At 44.1% G+C, this 15,213-nt stretch overlaps 1 protein-coding gene across 1 annotated transcript in view; it reads right to left on the reverse strand.

Moving 5' to 3' along the window:
* The window catches only part of LOC118366768 (discoidin, CUB and LCCL domain-containing protein 2), a 44,515-nt gene that overhangs the window by 13,524 nt on the left and 15,778 nt on the right, over positions 1 to 15,213 (reverse strand). Inside the window, exon 4 of the mRNA XM_035749423.2 lies at positions 7,494 to 7,618. Within this exon, the coding sequence (XP_035605316.2) occupies positions 7,494 to 7,618 (125 nt within the window). The remainder of the gene's footprint in view (positions 1 to 7,493; positions 7,619 to 15,213) is intronic.

Here is a 15,213-nt window from a genome sequence, read left to right on the forward strand (position 1 = left end):
GTCTGTTTCAACTCTTTAGAAATGCTTCCTTCCCTCCTTCCGTCAATTAATCTTATATTAAAATCACTGAAAAAAGTTGGATTGTTGAAACTCTTTCCTTATTTCTCTTGAGTAAACCCTTAGCATTCCAGTAACTGACTCACTAATTTACTGACATCATAAAATGGATCCATTCATGCATATATTAGCAAAACACACACACATGCACGCACACACGCTAGTGAATACACACTTAGTGAGACCAGTTCCCAGCAGTGGGCAGCTAGCTGGGTGAGTGAAGTGGGAAGTGGGATGGTTTTATACACACACTGTCAGATGATAAAGACACATACACACACACACACAAACTGACTTTAACCACATAGTTGAGGCACCCACAACACTTTCCCTCTCAGCTCTAAAACATCCCAGTAACATACACCACATCCGAAGCAGCACCCCACCAAACCACTACACCAAACACACTGCACTAAACCACCCCACCCAGCCACTCTGAGCACAGACCACTTACACACACACAATGCATACACACACACACACACACACACACACACACACACACACACACACACACACACACACACACACACACACACACACACACACACACACACACACACACACACACACACACTCCCTCATTACAACACATCATAAACCAACCCAAAGGGGTAGAACTAGAGAGGGACAAATTCCGACTGAGAAAGTTGACAGAGAGTGTGACCAAGTAAAGGAGAGGTGCAAAGATAGAGGGACTGGGTGAGGTGCACTGATCCCCCCTGTGACTTGAGGTGTGATCTAGAGGTCTCCATGGTTCCAAAAAGTTGGACTCGTTCTAAAATGAATCCGTGGCTTTCCCACCCGGCCCGTTATTACAGACTACAAAGGGAAGCAGAGCCGAGAGCTGCCCAGTGACACAAGCCTACCAGACTAGCTAAATAACTTCTATGCTCGCTTCGAGGCAAGTAACACTGAAACATGCACAAGAGCATCAGCTGTTCCGGACGACTGTGTGATCACTCTATCCGCAGCCGATGTGAGTAAGACCTTTAAACAGGTCAACATTCAGACGGATTGACAGGGTGTGTACTCCCAGCAAACAAACTGGCAAGTGTCTTCACTGACATTTTCAAACTCTCCCTGTCCGAGTCTGTAAAATCAACATGTTTCAAGAAGACCACCATAGTCCCTGTGCCCAAGAACACCAAGGTAACCTGCCTAAATGTCTACTGACTGTAGCAATCACATCTGTAGCCATGAAGCGCTTTGAAAGGCTGGTCATGGCTCACATCAACATCATTATCCCAGAAACCCTAGACCTACTCCGATTTGCATACCGCACTCCACACTGCCCTTTCACACCTGGATAAAAGGAACACCTATGTGAGAATACCATTCATTGACTACAGCTCAGCATTCAACACCATAGTGCCCTCAAAGCTCATCACTAAGCTAAGGACCCTGGGACTAAACACTTCACTCGGCAACTGGATCCTAGACTTCCTGACGGGTCACCCCCAGGTGGTGAGGGTAGGTAACAACACATCTGCCACGCAGATCCTCAACACGGGGTCCCCCTCGGGTGTGTGTGCTCAGTCCCCTCCTGTACTCCCTGTTCACTCATGATTGCACAGCCAGGCACGAATTCAACACCATTATTAAGTTTGCCGATGACAACAGTGGTAGGCCTGATCACCGACAACGACGAGACCTGACCGTGTGGTGCAAGGACAACAATCTCTCCCTAAACGTGACCAAGAAAAAGGAGATGATTGCGGGTTACAGGAAAAGGAGGACCGAGCACGCCCCCATTGCCCCATTGACGGGGCTGTAGTGGAGTAGGTTGAGAGCTTCAAGTTCCTTGGCGTCCAAGCACACCAAGACAGTCGTGAAGAGGGCACGACAAAGCCTATTCCCCCTCAGGAGACTAAGAAGATTTGGTATGGGTCCTCAGATCCTCAAAAGGTTCTACAGCTGCACCATCGAGAGCATCCTGACGGGTTGCATCACTGCCTGGAATGGCAACTGTTCAGCCTCTGACCGCAAGGCACTACAGAGGGTAGTTTGTATGGCCCAGTACATCACCGGGCCAAGCTTCCTGCCATCCAGGTCCTCTATACCAGGTGGTGTCAGAGGAAGGCCCTAAAAATTGTCAAAGGCTCCAGCCACCCTGGACTTTGTTCCCAACAGGCTTCTAAACAGCTACCCCCAAGCCATAAGACTCCTGAACATTTAATCAAATGGCTACCCGGACTATTTGCATTGCCTCACCTCCCACCTTTTATGCTGCTGTTACTGCTCTCTGTTTTTATCTATGCATATTCACTTTAAAAACTCTACCTACATGTAGATATAACCTCAATTACCTCGACTAACCGGTGTCCCCGCACATTGACTCTATACCGGTACCCCCTGTATATAGCCTCGCTATTGTTATTTTACTGCTGCTATTTAATTATTTGTGACTTTTATTTCTTACATTTTTTTTAGGCATTTTCTTAAAACTGCATTGTTGGTTAAGGGCTTGTAAATAAGCATTTCACTGTAAGGTACACCTGTTGTAATAGGCGCATGTGACAAATACAATTTGGTTTGATATGGATTAGAGGTCAACCGATTAATCGGAATGGCCGATTCATTCGGGCCGATTTGATGTTTTCATAACAATCGGAAATCTGTATATTTGGACACCGTTTGGGACCATTTTTTTTTTTACACCTTTATTTAACTAGGCAAGTCATTTAAGAACACATCCTTATTTTCAATGATATCCTAGGGACGGTGGGTTAACTGCCTTGTTCAGGGGCAGAACGACAGATTTTTACCTTGTCAGCTCGGGGGATTCAATCTTGCAACCTTACAGTTAACTAGTCCAATGCTCTAACCACCTGCCTGTCATTGCACTCCACGAGGAGCCTGCCTGTTACGCGAATGCAGTAAGAAGCCAAGGTAAGTTGCTAGCTAGCATTAAACTTATCTTATGAAAAACAATCAACCAATCAATCATAACCACTAGTTAACTACACATGGTTGATGATATTACTAGTTTATCTAGCGTGTCCTGCGTTGCATATAATCGATGCGGTGCACTTTCACGAAAAAGGACTGTCGTTGCTCCAACGTGTACCTAACCATAAACATCAATGCCTTTCTTAAAATCAATACACAAGTATATATTTTTAAACATGCTATTTAGTTAATATTGCCTGCTAACATGAATTTCTTTTAACTAGGTAAATTGTGTCACTTCTCTTGCGTTATGTGCAAGAGAGTCAGGGTATATGCAGCAGTTTGGTCTGCCTGGCTCGTTGCGAACTGTGTGAAGACTATTTCTACCTAACAAAGACAGCCAACTTCGCCAAACGGGGGATGATTTAACAAAAGCGCATTTGCGAAAAAAGCACAATCGTTGCACGACTGTAACTAACCATAAACACCAATGCCTTTCTTAAAATCAATACACAGAAGTATATATTTTTTAAACCTGCATATTTAGCTAAAAGAAATCCAGGTTAGCAGGCAATATTAACCAGGTGAAATTGTGTCACTTCTCTTGCGTTCATTGCACGCAGTCAGGCTATATGCAACAGTTTGGGCCGCCAGGCTTGTTGCGAACTAATTTGCCAGAATTTTACTTAATTATGACATAACATTGAAGGTTGTACAATGTAACAGCAATATTTAGACTTAGGGATGCCACCCGTTAGATAAAATAAGGAACGGTTACATATTTCACTGAAAAAATAAAAGTTTTGTTTTCGAAATGATACTTTCCGGATTCTACCATATTAATGACCAAAGGCTCGTATTTCTGCGTGTTATTATGTTATAATTAAGTCTATGATTTGATACTTGATAGAGCAGTCTGACTGAGCGGTGGTAGGCAGCAGCAGGCTCGTAAGTATTCATTCAAACAGCACTTTCGTGCGTTTTGCCAACAGCTCTTCGCTGTGCTTCAAGCATTGAGCTGTTTATGACTTAAAGCCTATCAACTCCCAAGATTAGGCTGGTGTAACCGATGTGAAATGGCTAGGTAGGGGGCGCGCTAATAGCGTTTCAAACGTCACTCACTCTGAGACTTGGAGTAGTTGTTCCCCTTGCTCTGTAAGGGCCGTGGATTTTGTGGAGCGATGGGTAACGATGCTTTGAGGGTGGCTGTTGTCGATGTGTTCCTGGTTCGAGCCCAGTTAGGGGCGAGGAGAGGGACAGAAGCTATACTGTTACACTGGCAATACTAAAGTGCCTATAAGAACATCCAATAGTCAAAGGTATATGAAATACAAATGGTATAGAGATAGTCCGATAAATACTATATTAACTACAACCTAAAACCTCTTACCTTGGAATATTGAAGTCTCATGTTAAAAGGAACTACCTGCTTTCATATGTTCTCATGTTCTGAGCAAGGAACTTAAACATTAGCTTTTTACTTGGCACATATTGCACTTTTACTTTCTTCTCCAACACTTTGTTTTTGCATTATTTAAACCAAATTGATCATGTTTCATTATTTATTTGAGGCTAAATTGATGTTTATTGATGTATTATACTACCGTCATTTCCGGACGAAAAGCCGCTACTTTATTCCCACACTTTGAACCTTGCGGTTTATACAATGACGCGGCTAATTTATGGATTTTTCCCGCTTTCGCAAGATTCATGCCGCCGCCAAAAAACTGAGCACTGTCACATAATGTAACGTAAATCGAGCGCGCTCAAACTTCCCATCATTCTGATTACGGTAGTAATTTTGTCACCCTCATCATGGCAAGGACACGGAGAAATGCATATGATGCAGCTTTCAAGTTGAAGGCGATCGATCTGGCTGTTGGAAAAGGAAATAGAGCTGCTGCATGGGAGCTTGGCCTTAATGAGTCGATTATAAGACTTTGTAAACAGCAGCGTGAGGAACTGTTACAAGCCGTGTTTCGTTAAAGCCTATTTATGTTTGTTACAAGCCGTGTTTCGTTTAAAAGCCTATTTATTTTTGTTACAAGCCGTGTTTCGTTTAAAGGCTGTGTAAAGTTCATTTGTTTCAATGTACCGGTAGACACCTGCGGCTTATAGACATGTGCGGCGTATTATGTACAAAATACATATTTTTTTATAATTCAGTGGGTGCGGTTTATATTCAGGTGCGCTTAATAGTCCAGCAATTACGGTAAGTTAAAATAAGTGTTCATTCAGTATTGTTGTAATTGTCATTATTACAAATACATTTTTAAAAAATTAAAAGAAATCGACCGATTAATCGGTATCAGCTTTTTTTTTTAGGTCCTCCAATAATTGGTATCGGCGTTGAAAAATCATAATCGGTTGACCTCTAATATGGATAAATACATATTCTAAAAAAACAGAGAACCGTTCCGAATGGACCAGAGGACACTCAGACCCGTTCCAAAAAAGACTGTGGAAAAGAGACCCAAAGTCTGTTTATAGTCAGTCTGTCTATTGTTTAATTAGTTTTTTTTACTTTCCTAAAACAGTAATTGTCTACCTCAAGGTTCAGCTGTCAGAGATGTGAGGGCTAAATGCACGCATATAGGCACAGGCCTAGGTGTCCACTGTATAATATTCATATAAAAATATATATATTAAAGGAGACAAGCTTAGGCCTAGTCCTAGAGAGACCGAGAGAAAGACAGAGATATGCCGGCGCCAGGTTCCCGACATCCACATGGATTTCTGTCATCTCTGCCAAAGGTGCTTCAACAAAGTACTGAGTAAAGGCTCTGAATAATTATGTAAATGTGATATTTACGTTATTTATTTTTTTAGACATTTGCTAAAATGTCTAAATAACTGTTTTTGCTTTGTCATTATGGGGTATTGTGTGTAGATTGATGAGGAATAAAACAACATTTTAGAATAAGGCTGTAACATAACAAAAAGTCAAGAGGTCTGAATACTTTCCAAATGCACTGTATATCAGACCTGACCAAGATCTGAGAGAAAAGTCAGAATTTAGGACCCAGGTTGGATCTGGTCCCAGGTTGGATCTCATGGTTTTGTGCCGGTTGGACCTGTAAATAGCTCTAGTCTGGTCCAATGAGCAACACTCCATGGCAACTAATGTCAGACTGACTCTAGGTGTAATGGTTGTAACCCCTTACATCTCTGTTTGGCTGAACATGGAAAACCAGGGATCCTTTTCTGCCATGTAATCTACAACACCGCCTACACAAGCTCACAAACACCCCCAGTCAAAACAGACACACACACATACACACACCACAAGCTCACAAACACCACCAGTCAAAACAGACACACACACATACACACACCACAAGCTCACAAACACCACCAGTCAAAACAGACACACACACATACACACACCAAAAGCTCACAAACACCACCAGTCAAAACAGACACACACACATACACACACCACAAGCTCACAAACACCACCAGTCAAAACAGACACACACACATACACACACCACAAGCTCACAAACACCACCAGTCAAAACAGACACACACACATACACACACCACAAGCTCACAAACACCACCAGTCAAAACAGACACACACACATACACACACCACAAGCTCACACACACCACCAGTCAAAACAGACATACACACACCACAAGCTCACACACACTACCATTCACAAACAAACACACACACAAGTCCGCTCAGCACCCTTCTCCAGTTCCTTCGGCCAAACAATTAGCTCACCTCCCTACAACCCCTTTCCCTCCCCTGTGCTTTGGAGACACACACACACACACACACACACACACACACACACACACACACACACACACACACACACACACACACACACACACACACACACACACACCCTTCCGCTCTACCGTGCCTCTGAGCCACCCCTGGGCCTCCCCTCATCAATAACACCCTCAATCTAGCCCTCCCTCCCTTTCTTCCCAACCCCATGGGCCCTCTGACCCACCCAGGTATGAGGTCATCAGCCAGAGACTACCTTGGCCCCAATGACCTCAGACACAGTCGGGGCATTGTGAGGTCATCAGCCTGGGACGTGCCTACATACCGCTGAGAGAGAGGCCCTGTTTACATAGTCCTTAGAGAGAGAGAGAGGGAGAGAGAGGAGACAGAGATAGAGAGAGAAAAAAGAGACAGGATGAAAGTTGGGAAGAGAGAGTAAACCGATAGAAAGTAAAGTAAAAGAGATATAGTACAAGAAAGAGAAGGGAACATGACCATGAAGTGAGTCATGGCTCTGTGGCCAGTTAGTTCCTGTGGGGTAGAGGTGCTGGTGGGTACAGAGGGATCATCAGGATAGACAGACTTGGTGTGTGTGTGGGGGGTGGAAGGGTGTGCACACCACAATGACTGGGACACGCAGACTGCCACACACACACAGACATACACTGGCGCCTGTACACACATGCAGACCCACAGACACACACTCACACAGGCACCTAGATGTACACACACACACACACACACACACACACACACACACACACACACACACTTATCTGTGTAATGTGCATATACTCACATCTCTGTAGCCGTGGGGTATGGTCCCAGAGATCTCCCCAACAGACGTCAGGCATCCTGCTGGACAGTATCTAGTGAACTCTGCCTCAGTGAAGTGGATTCCTTTGTCTAGACAGGTGATCAGATCTACAAAGACATACACACAGATCACATTAACTCAGCTCTCGCTCTGTACGACACCCTGTCTAGGTAAACACACACACACAAGTGCAACAGATACACACGGACAGACACATATGGACACACAAGTACGCACGGACACACACACACTAAGGGGATAACATTCTAGACAAACACTGAGGGGATGACCACAAGGTTAGAAAAACCATCCATTCACTGAGGGTGACAAATGGAAAACTCCCCCGCCTGACCATGCTACGGTATGGTTTGACCACACTGGACTGTGGGGGATATTGGTCATGTCTGGTCAGGTCATGACCACATGATCAAGTAGTGATTCAACCTGATGTGTAACCAAAGAAACAAACAGTCACCAAAGACAGCATTGGTTCTGACGATCATCGGATGTGGCAGGGATTGCAAACTATCACGGATTCAAAGGGAAACCCAGCCGCGAGTTGCCCAGTGATGTGAGCCTACCAGACAAGCTAAATACCTTCTATGCCCAATGCCTTCTACGCTCGCTTCGAGGCAAGCAACACTGAACCATGCATGAGAGCACCAGCTGTTCTGGACGACTGTGTGAACTTGCTCTCCGTAGCCAATGTGTGTAGGACCTTTAAACAGGTTAACATTCACAAGGCCAGGGGGGCAGACGGATTACGAGGACAGGTACTCCGAGCATACGCTGACCAGGTGGAAATTGTTTTCAATTACATTTTTCAACCTCTCCCTGACCCAGTCTGTAATATCTACATGTTTCAAGCAGTGCACTAGAACACCAAGGCAACCTGTCTAAATGACTATTGCCTCGTAGAACTCACATCTGCAGCCATGAAATGATTTTAAAAGGCTGGCACACATCACCACCATCATCCCAGACACACTGGATACACTCCAATTCGTTTACCGCCCCAACAGATCCACAGATGACGCAATCTCTATTACACTCCAAACTGCCCTTTCCCACCTGGACAAGAGGAACACCTATGTGACAATGCTGTTCATTGACTACAGCTCAGTGTTCAACAGCATAGTGCCCTCAAATGTCATGACTAAGCTCAGGACCCTGGGTCGAGAGGTTCAAGTTCCTCAGTGTCCACATCACTAAGGAACTAATTTAGAAGAAGGCACGACAATGCCTCTTCCGCCTCAGTTGGCTGAAAATTATTTTTAATCCTGAAAAAGCTATACAGCTGCACCATTGAGAGCATCTTGACTGGCTGCATCACCGCTTGGTATGGAAACTGCTTGGCATCCGACCGCAAGTTGCTACAGAGGGTATTGCATACGGCCCAGTAGATCACTGGGGCTGAGCTCCCTGTCATTCAGGACCTTTATAGATGTTCTCTCTGCTACTGCACTGCAAGCTGTACCGAAGTCTGGAACCAATAGGATCCCGAACAGCTGCTACCACCAAGTCATAAGACTGCTAAATAGTTAGTCTAGGTATCTATTTGGTTAACTATTTAACTATCTGCAATGACCCCCCCCTTTTGCACTAACTCTTTTAACTCATCACATACACTGCTGCTACTGCTTATTATCTATCCTGTTGCCTCGTCACTTTACCCCTTCCTATATGTAATTATCTACAGTGCCTTGCAAAATTATTCATCCCCCTTGGCGTTTTTCATATTTTGTTGCAATACAACCTGTAATTTAAAATAATTGTATTTGTATATCATGTAATGGACATACACAAAATAGTCCAAATTGGTGAAGTGAAAAAAAAATAACTTAAAATTAAAACAGAAGTGGTGCGTGCATATGTATTCACCCCCTTTGCTATGAAGCCCCTAAATAAGATCTGGTGCAACCAATTACATTCAGAAGTAACATATTTAGTTTTTAAAAAGTCCACCTGTGTGCAATCTAAGTGTCACATGATCTCAGTATATATACACCTGTTCTGAAAGGCCCCCGAGTCTGCAACACCACAAAGCAAGGGGCACCACCAAGCAAGGGGCACCACCAAGCAAGGGGCACCACCAAACAAGCGGCACCATAAAGACCAAAGAGCTCTCAGGTCAGGGACAAAGTTGTGGAGATGTACAGATCAGGGTTGGGTTATAAAAAAATTCAGAAACTTTGAACATCCCACGGAGCACCATTGAATCCATATTTTAAAAATGTAAGAATATGGCACAACAAACCTGCAAAGAGAGGGCCGCCCACGGACCAGGCAAGGAGGGCATTAATCAGAGAGGCAACAAAGTGACCAAAGATAACCCTGAAGGAGCTACAAAGCTCCACAGCGGAGATTGGAGTATTTGCCATAGGTGTAACGCTAGTCGTCGGTGGAAGGAAGAGTGGACCAAAGCGCAGCGTGGAAAGTGTTCATGATATTTATTTTCAAGAAACACTCAAACAAAAATAACAAATCCAAAAATCGAAAGCGAACAGTTCCTTCAGGCACAGACACTAAACTTAAAACAACACCCCACAAAACCAAAACGGAAAATCACAACTTATATATGATCCCCAATCAGAGACAACGATAGACAGCTGCCTCTGATTGGGAACCACACTCAAAAAAATAAAATAAAAAATAAATAGAAAACATAGATTGTCCCACCTGAGTCACACCCTGACCTAACCAAACATAGAGAATAAATAAGGATCTCTAAGGTCAGGACGTGACAATAGGACCACTTTAAGCCATACACTCCACAGAGCTGGGCTTTACGGAAGAGTGGCCAGAAAAAAAGACATTGCTTAAAGAAGAAAATAAGCAAACATCTTTGGTGTTTGCAAAAAGAATGTGGGAGACTCCCCAAACATATGGAAGAATGTACTCTGGTCAGATGAGACTAAAATGGAGCATTTTGGCCATCAAGGAAAACGCTATGTCCGGCGCAAACCCAGCATCTCCCATCCCCCCGAGAATACCATCCCCACAGTGAAGCACGGTGGTGGCAGCATCATGCTTTGGGGTTGTTTTTCCATCGGCAGGGACTGAGAAACTGGTCAGAATTGAAGGAATGATGGATGGCGCTAAATACAGGGAAATTCTTGAGGGAAACCTGTTTCAGTCTTCCAGAGATTTGAGACTGGGACAGAGGTTCACTTTCCATCAGGACAATGCATACTGCATACTGCTAAAGCAACACTTGAGAGGTTTAAGGGGAAACATTTACATGTCTTGGAATGGCCTAGTCAAAGCCCAGACCTCAATCCAATTGAGAATCTGTGGTATGAATTAAAGATTGCTGTACACCAGCGGAACCCATCCAACTAAACGATATCATAACCGCCATCGATAAAAGACAGTACTGTGCAGCCGTCTTCATCGACCTGGCCAAGGCTTTCGACTCTGTCAATCACCATATTCTTATCAGCAGACTCAGTAGCCTCAGTTTTTCTAATGACTGCCTTGCCTGGTTCACCAACTACTTTGCAGACAGAGTTCAGTGTGTCAAATCAGAGGGCATGTTGTCTGGTCCTCTGGCAGTCTCTATGGGGGTACCACAGGGTTCAAATCTCAGGCCGACTCTTTTCTCTGTATATATTAATGATGTTGCTCTTGCTGCGGGCGATTTCCTGATCCACCTCTACGCAGACGACACCATTCTGTATACTTCTGGCCCTTCCTTGGACACTGTGCTATCTAACCTCCAAACGAGATTCAATGCCATACAACACTCCTTCCGTGGCCTCCAACTGCTCTTAAACGCTAGTAAAACCAAATGCATGCTTTTCAACCGTTCGCTACCTGCACCCGCACGCCCGACTAGCAACACTACCCTGGATGGTTCCGACCTAGAATATGTGGACATCTATAAGTACCTAGGTGTCTGGCTAGACTGTAAACTCTCCTTCCAGACTCATATCAAACATCTCCAATCTAAAATCAAATCTAGAGTCGGCTTTCTATTCCGCAACAAAGCCTCCTACACTCACGCCGCCATACTTACCCTAGTAAAACTGACTATCCTACCAATCCTCGACTTCGGCAATGTCATCTACAAAATAGCTTCCAATACTCTACTCAGCAAACTGGATGCAGTTTATCACAGTGCCATCGGTTTTGTTACTAAAGCACCTTATACCACCCACCACTGCGACCTGTATGCTCTAGTCAGCTGGCCCTCGCTACAAATTCGTCGCCAGACCCACTGGCTCCAGGTCATCTACAAGTCCATGCTAGGTAAAGCTCCGCCTTATCTCAGTTCACTGGTCACGATGGCAACACCCACCCATAGCACGCGCTCCACCAGGTGTATCTCACTGATCATCCCTAAAGCCAACACCTAATTTGGCTGCCTTTCCTTCCAGTTCTCTGCTGCCTGTGACTGGAATGAATTGCAAAAATCGCTGACGTTGGAGACTTTTATCTCCCTCACCAACTTCAAACATCTGCTATCTGAGCAGCTAACCGATCGCTGCAGCTGTACATAGTCCATCGGTAAATAGCCCACCCAATATACCTACCTCATCCCCATACTGTTTATATTTATTTACTTTTCTGCTCTTTTGCACACCAGTATCTCTACCTGCACATGACCATCTGATCATTTATCACTCCAGTGTTAATCTGCAAAATTGTAATTATCCGCCTACCTCCTCATGCCTTTTGCACACAATGTATATAGACTCTTTTTTTTCTCTTTCTACTGTGTTATTGACTTGTTTATTGTTTACTCCATGTGTAACTCTGTGTTGTCTGTTCACACTGCTATACTTTATCCTGGCCAGGTCGCAGTTGTAAATGAGAACGTGTTCTCAACTAGCCTACCTGGTTAAATAAAGGTGAAATAAATTGTAAAAAATTTAAAAACTTGAAGGAGCTGGAGCAGTTTTGCCTTGAAGAATGGGCAAAAATCCCAGTGGCTAGATGTGCCAAGCTTATAGAGACATACCCCAAGAGACTCGCAGCTGTAATTGCTGCAAAAGGTGCCTCTACAAAGTATTGACTTTGGGGGGTGAATAGTTACGCACGTTCAAGTTCTGTTTTTTTGTCTTATTTCTTGTTTGTTTCACAAGAACAAATACTTAGCATCTTCAAAGTGGTAGGCATGTTGTATAAATCAAATGATACAAAACCCCCCAAAAACTATTTTAATTCTAGGTTGTAAGGCAACCAAATAGGAACAATTCCAGGGGGGTGAATACTTTGGCAAGCCACTGTATCTCCATTGCCTCGTACCCCTGCACATCAACTCAGTACTGCTACCCCGTGTATATACTGTAGCCATGTTATCATTACTCTTTGTGTATTTATTCCTTGTGTTATTCTTTTTCTATTCTTTTTCTAATTTTCTCTCTGCGTTGTTGGGAAGGACCCTTCAGTAAGCATTTCACTGTTACAAGGCATTTGACAAATACAATTTGATTTAGATCAGAGTGGTTGTTCAAACTGCTAACCACCATCCCATCACACACACACACCCCTCCCCATCTAAAAACAGATGAGTCCCTTTCTTGATTCAAATCAAATGTTATTTGTCACATGTGTCGAATACAACACTTACAGTGAAATGCTTATTTACAAGCCCTTAACCAACAATGTAGTTTTAAGAAAATACATTAAAAAGTAAGAGATAAACATAACAAATAATTAAAGAGCAGCAGTAAAATATCAATAGCGGGGCTATATACAGGGGGTACCGGTACAGAGGGGGCTATATATACAGGGGGTACCAGTACAGAGGGGGCTATATACAGGGGGTACCGGTACAGAGGGGGCTATATATACAGGGGGTACCAGAGGGGGCTACAGGGGGTACCGAGGGGGCTATATACAGGGGGTACCAGTACAGAGGGGCTATATATACAGGGGTGGGTTCAATCCAGTACAGACACATGGGGCTTTGGATAAAAGCTAAATGGCATATATTATTATTATATATTATACAGGGGGTACCGGTACAGAGGGGGCTATATACAGGGGGTACCGGTACAGAGGGGGCTATATACAGGGGGTACCAGTACAGAGGGGGCTATATACAGGGGGTACCAGTACAGAGGGGGCTATATACAGGGGGTACCGGTACAGAGGGGGCTATATACAGGGGGTACCGGTACAGAGGGGGCTATATACAGGGGGTACCGGTACAGAGGGGGCTATATACAGGGGGTACCAGTACAGAGGGGGCTATATACAGGGGGTACCAGTACAGAGGGGGCTATATACAGGGGGTACCGGTACAGAGTCAAATGATATATATTTTTTTTGCTTTGCTTGCCTTTCCTATACTGGTGATCCAGCATGCAGGCCCAGGAATTGTGAAGGCAGGGACAGACCGGTAGGTTTGTCAAGCATCTGCCGGACTAAAATGTAGATGGATGGGTGTTACACCGGAACTGGTACACTACAACTGGGGACTATGGGGACATCATTAAGTGTGACACAAGATGTACCATGTATGAAATGATAATGGCGAAGTAAACATTGGACATTTACACCGGCAGTAACGTTGTCAGACTCCCTTATTTCGCCCACGCACCTCTGATCAAAGTGCCACTCGTAATTTGCAAACCGAGTGAAAACTGCAGACAGATTCAACATGTAAAAGCGGTCGAAAATTACTTCCAACAGTCGGTTGGTCACTTAGATGGCTATTCTAGGTAGATAGGCTTGGCCTGCCCTGCTAGGTGGCTCTGCTAAACCAAGAGGATGATGAGTAGGCCAGGTCTACATTAGCTCAGTACTGCCTGTATACCGGAGCTCACAGTGATGTTGTCTCAATATAACTCTCTGACGTGCAAATGAGCAATAACAAATGAATCTGTCTTTCACCCTATCTCTTTCCGTCTCTTCAGTAATTTGATATGCTTCTTTCAGAGTATAGGAATAAAAAATACAAACTTGGGCAGGATCAATCTCCAACCCCCCTCCCCTCTCTCTCTTTCTCCCTCTCTTCTTTGTCTCTTCAATTCAAATGGACTCCTCCCTTCTCCCACCTTTCTCTCTCTCTCCCTTATCTCCATCACCCTGCTTCCCCCTTTAGTCTCCTCCATCTTCCTTTCCTGTCAATCCCCTCTATCTCTCCTTCTCATCTGTCTCTTCCCTCCCCACAGTACTCCAGGGAGACTGGTGATGTAGACAGACTCCTGACGCGACAGAAGTGTGATCACACACGCTGGATCTGCACTGCCCTAATGGCTCTCAGTACACACACACACACACCGGCTCTTCTAGTCTGCAGAGATGGACAGCTCTTTGGAGTGATGTATGACAAAGCCCAGACACACAGAGATAAAGTAGTATTAATCTAAGGGTTCTGGATCAAATCAAAATCAAATGTTTGTCACATGCGCTGAATACAACAGGTGAAATGCTTACTAAAAAGCCCTTTTAACTCTTATTTTCTTTCAACTGCATTGTTGGTTAAGAAAATATTTACTAAATAAACTAAAGTTTGAAAAAAAAGAAACAAAATAAAATAATAATGAGCCTATACACAGGGGATACAGGTAACGAGTCAATATGCTGGGATCCAGGTTAGTCGAGGTGGGTCAATGCAAATAGTCCATGTGATTAATTGTTCAGTAGTCTTATGGCTTGGCGGTATAAGCTGTTAAGGAGCCGTTTGGACCTAGACTTGGTGCTTCGGTACCACTTGCTGTGCGGTAGCAGAAAAAACAGGAGTCTATGC

This window comes from Oncorhynchus keta, chromosome 34 (genome assembly GCF_023373465.1).
Source record: "Oncorhynchus keta strain PuntledgeMale-10-30-2019 chromosome 34, Oket_V2, whole genome shotgun sequence".
Lineage (NCBI taxonomy): Eukaryota > Metazoa > Chordata > Actinopteri > Salmoniformes > Salmonidae > Oncorhynchus > Oncorhynchus keta.